Source organism: Suricata suricatta, chromosome 6, assembly GCF_006229205.1.
Source record: "Suricata suricatta isolate VVHF042 chromosome 6, meerkat_22Aug2017_6uvM2_HiC, whole genome shotgun sequence".
In the NCBI taxonomy this organism is placed as follows: domain Eukaryota; kingdom Metazoa; phylum Chordata; class Mammalia; order Carnivora; family Herpestidae; genus Suricata; species Suricata suricatta.
The window spans coordinates 53,832,905-53,848,324 of NC_043705.1; the positions used below are offsets into that span (position 1 = coordinate 53,832,905).

General features: G+C 38.8%; 1 protein-coding gene across 1 annotated transcript in view; it reads left to right on the forward strand.

The window, feature by feature from the left end:
• IQGAP2 (IQ motif containing GTPase activating protein 2) overlaps positions 1-15,420 on the forward strand; it is a 278,242-nt gene that overhangs the window by 214,689 nt on the left and 48,133 nt on the right. The window contains exons 18-20 of the mRNA XM_029942461.1: positions 9,045-9,128; positions 10,944-11,015; positions 12,039-12,108. Coding sequence (XP_029798321.1) covers positions 9,045-9,128; positions 10,944-11,015; positions 12,039-12,108 — 226 coding nt within the window. The remainder of the gene's footprint in view (positions 1-9,044; positions 9,129-10,943; positions 11,016-12,038; positions 12,109-15,420) is intronic.

Sequence of the window (15,420 nt, forward strand, 5' to 3'; positions counted from 1 at the left end):
ATGTTCAAAGACAGAAATGATTAATTTTTAGAAGAAATATCTCCCATAAACCTAACTAGCAAAGATTTTTTTCTTCACTGAACCAGTAAATTTTCAACTTTATTCCTTCTTTAAGCAAACGGTAGGCAAAACACACAGGAAGTGTCAAAAATGCCTAAAGATAGAATTCTCTACACTGATACTGAGGCTCTATTTTTATACAAAATTAAAGAGTGTCAGCTGACCTGACACAATTTGGACCGACCTTAAGCTCTCCGGCCTCAGGGCATGGATCAGTATGGTATTTGAAGGACATTCTGTGGACTGCACAGGTGTAAAATCCATCTGATATTGGGACCCAGGGCCAAGGTCATGAGAGGGCCCTGGAGAAGGGTAGAAACAATCATTTGGAGCCTCTTCCTCCACCTCAGCAGAGGCAGTAGGATTGAAGCAGAAGCCATAGAACTGTGAAGTTACCACGCCTTGTTTTTGTTTTTCCCTCTTCTGACAACTTTCTAACAAGGAAAGTAGAAGGTCTGGAGGCAAGCTGTAGACTGGAGATGAATATGTATTCAGTGGAAACTTGCTGACCCACAAAACCAAAATATCATGAACCAAAAGGTGTTATGCTAATCTTATTTTTTGGCAATGTGGCCATTTTACCCTGAATTAGGGGAATGATCTGAAATGTGAGAACTTCTCATCCATAGAACAGCTCAGACTTCCTAGCTCACTAAATCAGAGAGAGTTTTCAGGCTGGGGCCAGCCATACTCAGCTCCAACACCCTTGCTCAGTCTCTTCCAAAGTAACTGAATAGTGGTACAGAGAATATATGGCTTCATTAGTCAGTCCCCTGTCTTGAGTAGTTATAAAATAAACCAGAAGGTACCCAAAGTGTCTCATGAAAAATGAACTGTTACTCATAAGATTTTTCCTCTCTAGGTAAGTAAGATATCATATCTCTCTCATTGCAGAGAAAGAGAGAATCTCTTGAGAGCAGCAAGGGAGAAACAGCCATATTATTTTTGAACAGTAAGAAAGCCCCGGTAACATTGCCTACCCTTCCTTACAAATGAGTGAGCCAGAAAATAATCTTAAACAAAAAGAAATATGTTACATTGGAAAAAAAGGAAAATGACTGTAAATTGTAAAATATAAATTAACATTTAAGGATACTCTTACTCAAGGAGGCAAAAGAATTTTTTATGCTGACACTGTTGTATGCTTTCAAGGAATTTAATAAGACATAGTCTTAGTGAAACAAGGCAAAACATGAAAAGAAAAGATAACAGATATTGAAAGAGAGGAAGAGAAATAATGACATTGTCGAATATAAATAAACTCACATCTGTAGAATAAAGAAGAAACACTGAAGATAACTGCAGGACATGGCAACTTCAGAAAAATCTCAAAAAAGTTGAGGAAAAGAATAGATTATTTAAAATGCATATTCTCAAAAAAATTTAAAAAATTTAAAAAATAACAAAATAAAATAAAAAAAATAAAATGCATATTCTCATCTGAAAACTGGTAATAATTTATGGCTGGGTTGTGAGAATTAAATGGGATAATTCACATAACAGACTTCCCACAGTGTGCAACTCATAGGTGCTCAGTAGTGTTAGCAATGAGGAGATGATGAGGATGATGTGTCTGAGGGCAGATAATGGACACTGACACTGCTGGTATGGCACAGGGAGAGATGAGAGAAACTGAACAGGAAAAAAGAATAGCTATGGTGTTCTTTTTTCCATGAACTGAAGAAAGGTGGAATGCCAATTTTTAAGAAAAAGCATAGTTGTGACAGACACCAAAACACAGCCCTGGGAATTATGGAATTAGTGAATTTTGGAATTTCAGAGAGTGCCACAAGCATCCTGGCAGAGAAAAAGAAACAAGCTTCTCTGAAGCAACTTTCAGATTGCCCGGAGCAGTAGCAGAGTCTACAGGTGGGGAGGAAGAGGGTGGTGACCTGATGTGACAGTCCTTCCTCACATTATTTTAATGTAAGTAACTACTCTAGTAGATCAATGGATTTTCTACCTTTAAGTGAGAAGGAAAAGAGAGAAATGTTTGGAGCTTTTTTGGCTATCTAAGAGATCACACAAGAATTTGTGCTACAGATGTTGGAGTTGGTAATTTGAATATTACAGTCCTGGGCACCCACTTACCAAAGAAGGCACTCAGGTTAGCAAGCCAGATTTTCTAGGGATTGACAATTACAAAATGTAAAGCACAGCAGTAGCCCCTGAGGTCTAAATATTTTGGAAGACTCCTTTGTTATATATGGGTGCATGACATAGAATATAAATTTATGGTAACAAAACAATTTCACAACAAGATGGCTATTTTATATTTTCCCATAAGTTCTTCTATCAGTCAGAGAAGGAGATTGACACTTCTGTAAACACTTTCTATCTCTAGTTATCTGCAAACAGCAACTTCTGAAAGGCTCTCTCTTCCTCTGTGTCCCTCCCTACCGCTCACACTTGAATGCACATTCTCTTCTCTCAAAATAAATAAGCATTTAAAAAAAATACAATATGAAATCTCAAGGAGAATTCCATTGTTGAGCATTGAATCCTCAGTACATAAAAAAATAGTACGGAATAGACAAGTGGGTTTATTTCACCATTGCAAAAATTTTTCAATATTACATTATCTCTTACTATGACAGATTATCCATAATGTTTGTGAATCTAAGTTAATAAGATTAATACTGTTTCTGAAGTTTAGATAATTCCAGAAAAGCAGAAGGAAGAACTTAAGCTAACCCCAGTATTTTATTTTATTTTCTGTTTGGATCAAGGAATGGGATTTATAATATATATGTGTACATTCACACTTGTTACCAACAAAAACATAGGAACCACCACTGAGAACCTTCCCAACAAATATGTTACTAGTTAGCTTGTCGTGGAACCCAGTGAACCGTGATTAGGGTCCTCTTCCCCTAGTCCCTCTAGCACCATCGGGCCACTTTTGCAAGCACTTGTGGATGACATCAAAATCGGTTTTTCTCATCATTTCAGAAATGCCACACTGACAGATCCCATGGTGGCATTTTCTAAATGGACCATTAATTAAAAATCTTTTATCTTGGGACACCTGGGTGGCTCCCTTGATTGAGATCCGACTCTTGATTTTGGCTCAGGTCATGATCCCAGGGTCTTGGGATTGAGCCCCACGTCAGGCTCTGCACTGAGCATGGAGCCTGCTTAAGATTCTCTCTCTCTCTCTCTTCCTCTCTCCCTGCCCCCTCCCATTCTCTGCTCCTTTCTCCTGCTTGTGCTCTCTGTCTCTCAAAAAAAAAAATTGTTTTGAATCCTTTATCTTTGTTTAGATCTTTATTACTTAAAGTGTAAACCATATACCACTGCCTGGAAGCCTCACCCAGACCCACTAAATTCAAATCTCCATTTTGAAATAATCCTCTGATGATTTTGCATATATATATTAAAATTTGAGAAGCACTGTGAGGGCGCCTGGATGTCTCAGTCAGTAAAGTGCACAACTCTTGATTTTGGCTCAGATCATGATGTCATGGTTTGTGAATTTGAGCTCCAGGCTCTCAGCTTGGGCTTCTCTCTCTCCTCTCTCTGCCCCTCCCCCCACTCGTGCTCACTCTCAACAGAAATCAACTTTAAAGGTAAGAAGCATTGTGAAGCTCACTCCACTTTTAAACCCTCAATAATTCATCTTCCTGTATAATTCTTTATCAGCTAATAGCTTAAAGGAGAAAAACATATACTAATTTCAGTAGCTAGTGGAAAGGCAGCTGATAAAGTTCCAAACCCATTCCTACCATTGCTGTAATACTTGCATTGAAGTTTTAGCTTACTTAAGTAAATTGGCATCTTTGCAATGACTTTTCCAAGGCAGTTATCAGTATATCTCACCATTTATTAATCTTTCCCACTGTATAGCATGAAATTTACTCCTTCCTCTTAAGTTTACTCCATTGGTTAGTTTTTGCTATCATGAATGTCATATTGTTATCTATTGTGTTATTTTTGACATACAGAAAAATAATCAAGTTAACATGTACATTTTATAACTAATTATCTGGAAGAACAGTTTTCTTTTTTTTTATTTTTTTAATGTTTGAGATTGAGAGTGAAAGAGAGAGTGTAAGCAGGGGAAGGGGAGGGGTAGATAGAGAAGGAATCTGAAGCAGGCTCCTGGCTCTGCACTGTCAGCACAGAGCCTGACATGGGGCTTGAGCCCACAAACTGTGAGATCATGACCTGAGCTGAAGTCAGACAGACACTTTACCAACTGAGCCACCTATGCACCCCAGAACTCAGTTTTAATAGTTGTTCAAGTAACCCTCTTGAATCCTAACCACATTTTACTTTTTTTCTTAATATCTAATTTTTTTTAAGTCATGGAATATATTCACATGGCCTTAATAGTACAGGAAACTCTAAAACATTAGGGACTTAAGAACTATGTGGGCTTAAATCCCACCTCTGGGACTATGGAATACAGTTACTTTTCCCTAGTCCTTCCTCTGAATGCAACTAAAAACCCCAGACATTATATGTAAACAAACATAACACTGTGGAAGATGGAGAGAGAAAGACCAGAGTGGCTAGGGAACCTTGAGATCCACAGAAGGACATGGAGGTGAGTTCATGGTTTCCTTTGAGCTTCATGTATCTCAGTCTTGTTGCTGCAGAGGCTGGCAACATGGAAATGCTAATGGGTGCAGGCTGAAAAAACAGCTCCAGCCAAAGCCTCCTATCTGTAGCCAAAGGATCAGGATGGTGCAGCCCAGAAAAACAAAACTTTTAGACAATAAGCACTCTCCTCTGGCCACACAGCACAGTAAAAAACCATGACCCTACAGCTCTCATGCCCCCAAGTGGAGAGCCTGGCCTTCCACCCTGGGTAGAATCTAACCAAGTACCTAAATATCTGTGGAGCCTGGACTTCCGTGGCCACAAACAGTAGTGTGGCCACCCTCCCTTTCCTCGCTTGGCAGTGTCAAAGGAGGCATGGTAGAGTCAGGACTTCTATCACAACATAGTAGTAATGAGGCCGTCTCCCCCAAAGCCTTCTGCCATCCGTGGACACCACATGGGGAATAGTAGCAAGGCCCCACTACCCTCCCATGCAAAGTGGTATCAATACAACCTTAGTTGGGTAGTTAGAACTCCCATCTCCCACTCAGCATAATAGGCGGCCCCCACCTTAAGTATCAGTAGAGGCCAGGTGGACAACTTGAACTTCCACACTTGCCAGTAAGAAGGCAGCACTATGACCCTTTCCTTGCCAAAACAGTGACAGGGAAACAGATTAAATAAGATCCAGAATCTCATCACGTAATTACCACATTTTCCAAGTTTTGGTCAATATTTTAAGAAACAAGCACACTATAAATTTTAAATTTTAAAAGACAATCAATAGATGCCAATACAGATGACCAAGGTATATAATTATCTTTTATTTTATAAAGTTTTTTAAAGCCAAACAAATTTTAGAACTAAAAAATAGAACAACATTTAAAAAACTCAATGGATAGACTCATCAATAAAATGGGGGGATCACTGGAGTGAATCAGTGAACTTGAGTGTAGAATCATAGAAATTACCAGATTTAAACAACAGAGGGGAAAGATTGCAAAAACAGTGAACAGAGCCTCAAGGCATCTGTAGGTCCATAACAAAAAGAGTTAATGTTTGTACCTTCAGAGTTTCAAAGAGAAAGGGGAAGTACTGAAAAGGTCCTGGTAGAAATAATGTCTGAAAAGTTGCTATGTGTGATCAAAGATGCAGAACCAGATTCATGAAGCTGAGTAAACTCCAAAGAGGACAAACTCAGAGAAATGCACCCAAAGACATATCACAAACTTCTGAAACCAAAAAACAAAAAAATCTTGAAAGCAGTGAGCTAGAAATGAACACTTCTATATGAGGGAAAAATAGTTCTCATGACAGAAGATTTTTCACAAGGACCTGTGGAGGTGAGGAATGGCACAACATTTTTTGTATTCTGAAAGAACTGCCCAACACAGAATTCATTATCCCCCTCTACCAAAATATACTTTAGGAATGAAGGGGAATTGGAGGCATTGTTATATGAAAGAAAGTTAAGAGAACTTGTCACTAGCATACCTGCCTTAAAAGAATAGCATAGAAAGTTCTCTAAACAAAAAAGGAAGTGATAAAAGGACTTTGGGAAAACCAGGAAGGAAGGAAGAAAACTGAAAGAGTAAAATTGCAAGTAAATACATTTTCTTTCTACTCTTGAATTTCTGTAATTATGTTCACAGTTGAAGTAAAAGTTACAGCACTGTCTGATGTGGTTCTAAGTATGTGTGTGGACAAAGTACAGTTGTATTATAAAAGGGGGGCAGTAAAGGTATATGTAGGAAGTTATGGTTTCTGTGCTTTGCTGGATACCAAATTATACGTAAAAAGGAAGCAGCCGTTCTTATCTGTCAATTTGGACATTATTCATCTTTTTAATTTTTGCCAGTTCATTGAGACCCTCGGGAAGGAGATCTCTATCATACATTCTTGGGTGAGCAACTTGACAGGAATTTTAATACCAATTTTAATACCAATTTTAAATACCAACTATTGAGCCAGTAATCCCCTATCTTAATGGAAGCATCCCTACAAAATACATAATAATGTGTGCACAGAGTTATGTACAACACTCCAGGGTTTATACACAGCACAATGTTTTTGCCTTTTTCTGAAAATACGTAAAAAAAATAATTCTTTTGGAGAGTAGGTAGGTCAAAGTAGGGGTAGGTACATAGGCACATTTTACTTTACCTCTTATTTCTGTTTTTGCTGTATATCCTTTTATTTTTTAATTTTTTTAACATTTTTATAAGTTTGAGAGAGAGAAAGTGCACATACAAGGTGGGGAGGGGCAGAGGGAAAGACAGGAAAAGAGAGAATCCCAAGCAGCCCTCATATCATCAGCACAGAGCCCAAAACAGGGCTCAGTCCCACAAACTGAGCTCTTCTGTGAGCCGAGATGGAGACTCTGACATTCAACTGACTGAGCCACCCAGGCGCCCCTGCTATATTTCCTAATACATCAGTTTCTGGGCATTGAAACAGATTCTTTGCATAGAAATACATATTATTATTGTTTTCCATTTTTTGTTAACAAGTCATTATAGTATGTACAGCAAACTACAATTTCCTTTTATTTTTTTTCCCACATTGTACCTTGGAGATCTTCCTACTCCTCAAGATACAGAACATTCCAATAGTCAGTATATGTGGCTCATTGTTCTTAACTGCCATCATTCCTCACTATGAGTGCAAAATTGCAGTTGATCTGTTTCCCCGTGTGTAAACATTATGCTCTATGCACGTTTGGTATTACCAACGGCACTGCAGTAAAAATGCTTCTCCCATACCGGTGCTTTCCTTAATTTTATATTGCTAAACTCCCTCAAAATGACTATACCTGTTTTCCCAAACCTTACTCCTCCATCCTATGCTTTGTCATTCACCGCTTGACAGGTGGATAAGGTAACAACTTGCCCAAAATTATTCTGGCTGCTGCCCGAGGCTCCCTCAAGCTTCGAGCCATCCCACACCTTTTGTAGATGTTCTTATATTTTTGTAGGAGTTTATTCTGTGGTTCCCTCTTTTAGTCCAACTCCAGCTGCCTGCTCTCTTTTAGGATCCCTCAGAGTTGTTGATCCATACGCTTTCTTGTTTTCTAGGACTATCGTGAATTGCTTTCAAAGCCTATTGGTGAGATTTGGAGGAAGATGGGTGACAGATACATGAAACTCAATGTATTATTTTTGGAGTTACCTGTGACTATTTCAAAACCGAAAGTATTTTTTAAAAGTAATTTGTCATTTTTAGGGATTTGAATTGAGACAAGAAATTTGGAGCAAGTGCTCAGTTGATCTCCCCCTTCCCCCCAAACTAACTGGCTTGTTTTAAATCATCACAAAGCATATGTTTTTTTTTAATGATAAAAATTCTATGCTCCTTTTTTTTAAATAAAAAATGAGGTTAATATATAGAGACATGAAATTTATAAAAAATAATTGGATTGTTTGGGTTTATACTCTTTAATAAGGAACCTGTGTTTCATTTCTAATTTGAAAACAAAACCAGATAATTGGAATGAGTTACAAAGATAAATTTCAGTAATAAGATTCTCAAAAATGAATTAGAATAGGAGTGCCTGGGTGGTTCAGTCAGTTAAGTATCTGTCTTCGCTTGGGTCACGATCTCGTGGTTTGAGTTCAAGCACTGCATAGGGCTCTGTGCTGTCCACAGGGAGCCTGCTTCAGATCACCTGTCCCCTCTCTGCCCTTCCCCAACTGTGTGCGTGTGCGCATGTTCTCTTTCTCAAAACTAAGTAACATTTTTTAAAGTCTTTTTCAAAAAAAAGTCAATTGGAATAAACTTAAAGCAACTTGGTATTTAATAATTCTAAAGATAACAGTTTGTTTCCAGTTTTCATAAATGTTTCCCATAGAAATTCCCTTTAATGGTGATAAGCTAGTCAAGGGTTGATGGTGAAGCATCACTAAACTTTATGTAAAAATAGATAAGGTAATAAATGATTAACCACAGCACTTCTATTTTCAGGGATTCAGAGTTACAAATTGAGTATTTTTCTTCATTTTCGGTCTGGGCCATGGTAGGTCATTTGTTACAACAAAGTATCGGTACTTATATAAATCATTATTTTGAAGCATCTTATGTTGTAACCAAATGATACCAATATTCAGTTAATCTGTTTGTCTGTTTCAGGGGAATTGCGTTTTTTTATACTTCTTGTCACCCAGAGCCTTGCTAAAATTAAGCCTTCTCATGGGAAAGTGGGCTCCTACCTGGTGACTGTGCTTTCTGGAGTTTGGGAAAAGCTTCAGCTATGAACTGGTGCCTTCTGCTCAGTGTAACATCAACCCCCTAGTGATGGTGTTGACCTGAGATTTGGAAGGGAGGGTCCCTGACGGTGTTCCAGCCCACTGCCTCCTGAGATGTACTGTCTTCTTGCGCTTTCTAGAATAAACTGTGGTAAACTGTTGCACACTAATAACTCTGTAACTCACTGTTTTCCACAGGCTTTTTGGAAGGGACACAAACAACGGGAAGCATATATGTGCAGACGGCAAACATTCGCTGACAATATTGCAAATATTGTGAAGGTAAACATCCCCTCCTACCTTATTAAGTGCCTGAGTTAAACATTGCTTTTCATTTCCGTTTTTCTTCTGGAAGAGAGATAATGGAAAGAGTACATGTGAGACTTTAAGTCAGAATTAAATCCTGGGTTTGAGGCCCACAAGCCTTCCTCACTTAGCTGATCATCTTCAAACAGTTCTGTTAAAACACTGTAACTGGTTCAGGTTCTTTATGTGGTTCTGAGAAGCATAACTAGTAAATGTTCTTTGTCTAGGAAGTCCCAGCTGATTTTTTTCAAAAAGTTTTTTGACGTTTATTTATTTTTGAGAGACAGAGCATTAGCAGGGGAGGGGCAGAGAGAGAGACGGAGACAGAGAGTCTGAAGCAGACTCCAGGCTCTGAGCTGTTCGTCAGCACAGAGCCTGATGGGGGGCTTGAATTCACAAACCATGAGATAATGACCTGAGCTGAAGTCGGACACTCAACCAACTGACCACCCAGGTGCCCCCTGATGGATTATGTGAGCCCTGGGGGGAAACCAGCTTTATTTGTGTCCCTCTTATCATGTTCACTGATAATATTAGCAATGCTCAAACTTTACAGTACCTAACCTCAGTTGTTAGACAAATGCAAAACCAGTAAAAAGAAGAAATAGAACTAATTAGGAACTGGATGTGGGGGTGGAGTGAGTCTAACCCAGCTTTCGACCCAAGCTGATAACTCTCAATTTAGAGAAACAAAGGGCACTAGGGTGCCCCCCCCAACCCTGCCCAGTGCTGAAAACCGAAGGATTCACCAGAAATGAACTTGCAGACAAGGTGGAAATCCAGATGAGATTCTGAATAACAAGGCTGGAAAGAGTTAGAAATCACATGAGATTAGTTCAAAAGACCTTTGAAACTGTGAAGACAGAATGATATCATCTAGATCTATTGGGCTCCTCAGTTCTATGCTGTGCTTGCCAGGGAACACGTTCTTTAGGAAACAGTAGGTCCCGGTCGGTCCCTCATGAGAACCCTAGACTTGTTTTCCTGTAAAAAGCTAATGGATACTGGATGTATTTAGGGGAATGAAACACGGGACTTAATTTTTGGTTCCCTGTCCCTTTGCAACTCTCAGCAAAATGCCATGAGCTCTTGGTTTTTATTTACCAAGATTAAAGCACAAGGGTACAAAGCTACAGTATCTTCCTCATCATAAGGTATAAAATACTTTGAACCCCTAGGAATCCAAAGCAATGCAAGAAATAGAAGATTAAGATTAGGCTTCTCTCAGTCGGTTAAGCATCTGAATTTGGCTCAGGTCATGATCTCACTGTTTTTTAGTTCAAGCTTCACGTCAGGCTCTGTGCTGACAGCTCAGAGCCTGGAGCCTGCTTTGGATTCTGTGTCTCTTTATCTACTTTTCCCCTGCTTTGTCTCTCTCTCCCTCCCTGTCTCTCTCAAAAATAAACAAACATTAAAAAAAAAAAAAGATTAGGCTTTGGATGTTAATTATTTGGTGGGCTGCTAAATTTATCAGAATATCATCTTTAGAAAGACTGCAAGGAAGGGTGCCTGGGTGGCTCAGTTGGTTAAGCATCTAACTTCGGCTTAGGTCATGATCTCACAGTTCATGAGTTTGAGCCCCATGTCAGGCTCTGTGCTGACAGCTCGGAGCCTGGAGCCTGCTTCAGATTCTGTGTCTCCCTCTCTCTTTCTCTCTGCCCTTCCCCCACTCTCATTCTGTCTTTCTCTCAAAAATAAATTAAAAAAAAATTTTTTTAAAGACTGCATAGAAAGACATTAAAGATTTTTTTTTTAGTAATTACCTCTATTTCTCTATTTAACTCCAATTAGATCCAGTCCTGGTTCCGGATGATAACAGCACGAAGGAATTATGTTTCACGACTACAGTATTTCAGAGATCATGTAAGACACACAAGAGTGGATTTTCATCCCCAGAATGAATTAAATGAATGCTTTGTTGAGTGTTAGCCTTGAATGATTTTTTATTAAATGGTGGAAATGTTTTTAGAAGAGAAGCCAAGTGGAAGGCTGTTAGTATATTGTATATGTTGTCTGCATAGATCGTGTTCCTGTCCAGTCTTTGTATTAAGTAGTATTTTGACTAGAAAGAGAAAATGAAATGTCTTCTTTCTTAAATATTTTTCATCTGCTTGCTCCCTTTGTCTTAAGACACACAATGAAGCTTTTAATTTGGCTCAGTGATATTTTCATGTCTCCCCAGCTGCCTGGGGCTCAAGTTTTAAAACACGAATTGTCACTGAGCTGGATGAAGGGTTGCAAGCCATACATCAGTAAACTAACGTACTTTTTAACAAGCCCAGAGCCAAAGGGTGGAAATAAACAGTAGGAGGAAACATGAGGTCTTAGAACTCGTTATGGTAATATTTGGAGGCTTTTGTTTTTCTTCGTTTAATTCAGACTTCATGTTGAGAGTCAGGCTTCACTAGTCAAGACTGGATAGGAAATGTGTGAGAAGAAACAGATGTAGGCTAGTAATGCCAAAGAGAAAACATTCTAGACAAGTATTTTCCAAAACTGTGTATAAAGTTTTTGTAACTGCTAACCAGTGAAGAAACCCACAGGAGGAAGTTTTTCAGGATTTTGAAAGCATAGATATGTGAACATAGATTTAATCAGCTAAATTGGGGGCTAAAATTCTTTTCCCTATTTGATCTCTTTATAAACAGTCCTATACTATATTATTGATACTTTGAGCTAACTTATCGGACCCTTTCTTCAAAGAAAATGCAAAAAATAAATGTTGAATACACCACATCTAAATGCTGCCTGTTCTAAATAGTGTCTTTGCTTAAGTACTGTCAGTCCTTTTATTTATTGCTGACAGTTCTTAACTCATTCTGAATTCTATAATCATGGAGTAGAGGGGCATCCAGAAGATCATGACTTGGTCTCATTCTTTTGCAGAAAAATGAAATTGTGAAAATACAGTCACTAGTGAGAGCAAACAAGGCCAGAGATGACTACAAAACATTGGGTAAGTTGGAAGCATAGATCTTCCTCCAGTAAGGACAGAGTTACATCTGGATAAACTCCTCATAAGTTGACAATATCCTGAGCCACAAGGACATTGAACACACCTACCTATGGAACATCACAGCTTAGCCTGGCCTGCCTTAAACATGCTCAGTGGGGCACCTGGGTGGCTCAGTTGGTTAAGCATCCAACTCAGGCTCAGGTCATGGTCTTGTGTTCATGGATTTGAGCCCCACATCAGGCTCTTTGCTGACAGGTCAGAGCCTGGAGCCTGCTTCAGATTCTGTGTTTCCCTCTCTCTCTGTCCCTCCCCACTTGCACTCTGTCCCTCTCTCTCTTTCAGAGAAATAGACAAACATTTACAAAGTTAAGAAAAACATACTCAGAACACTTACATTAGCCTACAATTGGGCAAATAATCTAACACAAAGCCAATTTTATAGTAAACTTTTGAATAGCACGTATTATTTATTGAATACTTCCCTAAAGTGAAAAACTGAATAGTTGTCAGTATGCGGGTTGTTTACCCTCGTGAATGCATTGCTGACCAGGAGCCACAGCTCACTGCCGGTACCCCGCATCCTAGGAGAGCAACATCCTGCATAGGGCTAACCCAGGAAAAATCGAAATTCAAAATTTACAGTTTCTATCAGATGTATTTCGCATTTGCACCATCATAAAGGGGTCATCTATACTCTCAACGTATGGATTCCTTACAAACAAGGCAAAAACATGTTGCTTCCATCTTAATTACTTTAGTGGCTGCTCCAGGAACAGAGATTGTCCATAGTTTCCAGTAGGTTTTGACCAGCTCAGACCCCAGGTTCTGAGTTGATATGCAAAGGAACATTGATGACAGGAAGGTGGGCCTTCCTACTAAGTGGAAGACATAAGTAGAGCATCTATGATTTCTTCAGAAAGAATGCAGTTGGCATAAATTCTGATATTTTAATATTAAATATGAGCTAGAGTCAGGAATCTAATGCAAAAGAGTTAGCCAGAAAATAAGCCTATATTTGAACTGTTTAAATTATTTAATTGGCCTATGATTTTTCTCCTCATTTTAAGAATAAAACATATTCCTAAAAGAAAAGTTAGAAACATGAATAAGGAAAAAAGCTCATCTTTCAAAGATAACTATGGACATCTTTCTATAATTTTATTCTAGAATTTTCACAGTAGCTATAATTTTTAAAAGATTTTTATTATAATACTAGTATGTGTCATTTGTAGAAAGTTTGAAAAACAACAAAACAAACTCATCCAGAAATAACCTTCACATTTTGCACTATGTGCAGTCCCAACTTTGCTTATGTTCTTCTGTTCTTTACATAGTGAAGATCATTCTTTATATGCTGAATTTTTAGCTTTCTTATTATCACAGGAACATGTGATGAAGAACTTTCTGATAAACTTATTGCACAAATTTTCAAAATATTTTACTTAGGTCATTCAGAATTAGTTTTGAGAGGATAAAGAAAATCATTACTTACACATCTTAGGAATGAAAATGGCCAATGTCCATTCTCCAACTCTGCCTTGTTTTTTATTTTTACTTTTTGGAGGAAGTTAAAGTTTAGTAATGTAACCAGCACAGTGCCTAGGAAGTCGTTTAGTTAGTAGCCTTTATTGCCTGATGTTTGTTTTGAGTTATGGGGCAAAGTATATGGCTCAGGAGAGATCCTCCCCGGTACTTGTTAAAGAAAAGCCTCAGGAAGCTTTAGAGACCAGGTTCTGCTTCCAACCTGCACAATCTACTGGATAATACGTCATTCTGCTGGATTCCAGAATTCCATGTGAAAGCTGAGTAAAGAAAGGCCAGTCGGTCTTTCCCGGGCCACACTTCTCCACCACTGAATTAATGAGATTCATCTCTCAGTTGGTAGATACCTTTAAGTATTTTACAAGAAGGCTGAATAAGGATCTTGTTTTCTCAGCCCTAATACACTAAAACAGGTTTGCTACTGCCTTTGCACATGAAAAACAATTTAAGAATAAATTGTCCAAATGAAAACACACTGCTTTCCACTTCATTCTAGGTAACATGTTTTTGTGGGTAGTTTTGATACTTTTCACTTGCTCACATTTTTTTAATTACACAGACAAAAGGCATTCCAATGAAAAAATCCCAGTGAGTTTATGTTAGAGCGTAGAAGGTAGGTAGAAGCTCTTTTAGTGTATAAGGTAGATCTCAGCTGCTCTGGGCTTTACCAAACAGAGTGGTTTTGTAGTCCCTGAAATGTAAATTTTCATTTCTTTCTCAATTCAGCATCTTTATAAGACTAAGGCATTTTTAATCTGGAAAAAAAGTCATTTTTACTAGTCTGTCATCATCCATTTTCACCCCTTCCTTCTGGAAAGGCATCGAATGCACTCGGATTAGAGGTTGGTACAGGCTGTGGTACGGCCACTGGAAGTGCTGACTGTAAAGTTAGGTGATGGCCTGCAATTAAAACTCCCTAACATGACTCCCAGCGTGCAGAAGTCACAAGCCTGCTATTGACAGAGGAAATATTAAATTTGGGCCATAATAATTAGTAAAGCTCTAATATGAATGTCTAACAAGTTGATTAGCACATATAGAGGTCCAGGGTCATTAGGAGCAAGAAGAGAGAACTTGAGACTAAACGAGGTAGGTAGGTGATGTTCTCCCAGCTTGGCTACGTAAATGAGCTCTAGAGTATCCCTCTGGCTTTTTCTGAAATGACTATGTCTTTAGCAACATCTTTGTTAGAAATAGTTGAACATTAGTTCACATGGGAATCAGGAAGGGAAGGAGGTCCCAGGATCCAAGGTAGTTTCTCCAATAAAGTCCATCACAAGTGGCAAAATGCTAATATAGATGGTCTCTAGGTTTGGTTGTTCATGTGGGGTCCATGCTCTTAGTTATTTGTGTTGTTGGTTTACCTCTTTTTTTCCCCCTGAATGTTAAAACACCCCAGAACCAAGCTGACTGTTAGAATTGAGTAGGGCCTCAGTGTAAAGGAGAGGATGGTGACGGAAGTGGCCGCACCAGGGTTGATTTCTTTTTTTTTTAATAGTTTATTGTCAAATTGGTTTCCATACAACACCCAGTGCTCTTCCCCACAAGTGCCCTCCTCCATCACCACCACCTCTTTTCCTCCTCCCCCTTCCCCTTCAACCCTCAGTTTGTTTTCAGTATTCAACAGTCTCTCAAGTTTTGCGTCCCTCTCTCTCCCCAACTCTCTTTCCCTCTTCCCCTCCCCCTGGTCCTCCATTAGGTTTCTCCTGTTCTCCTGTTAGACCTATGAGTGCAAACATATGGTATCTGTCCTTCTCCGCCTGACTTATT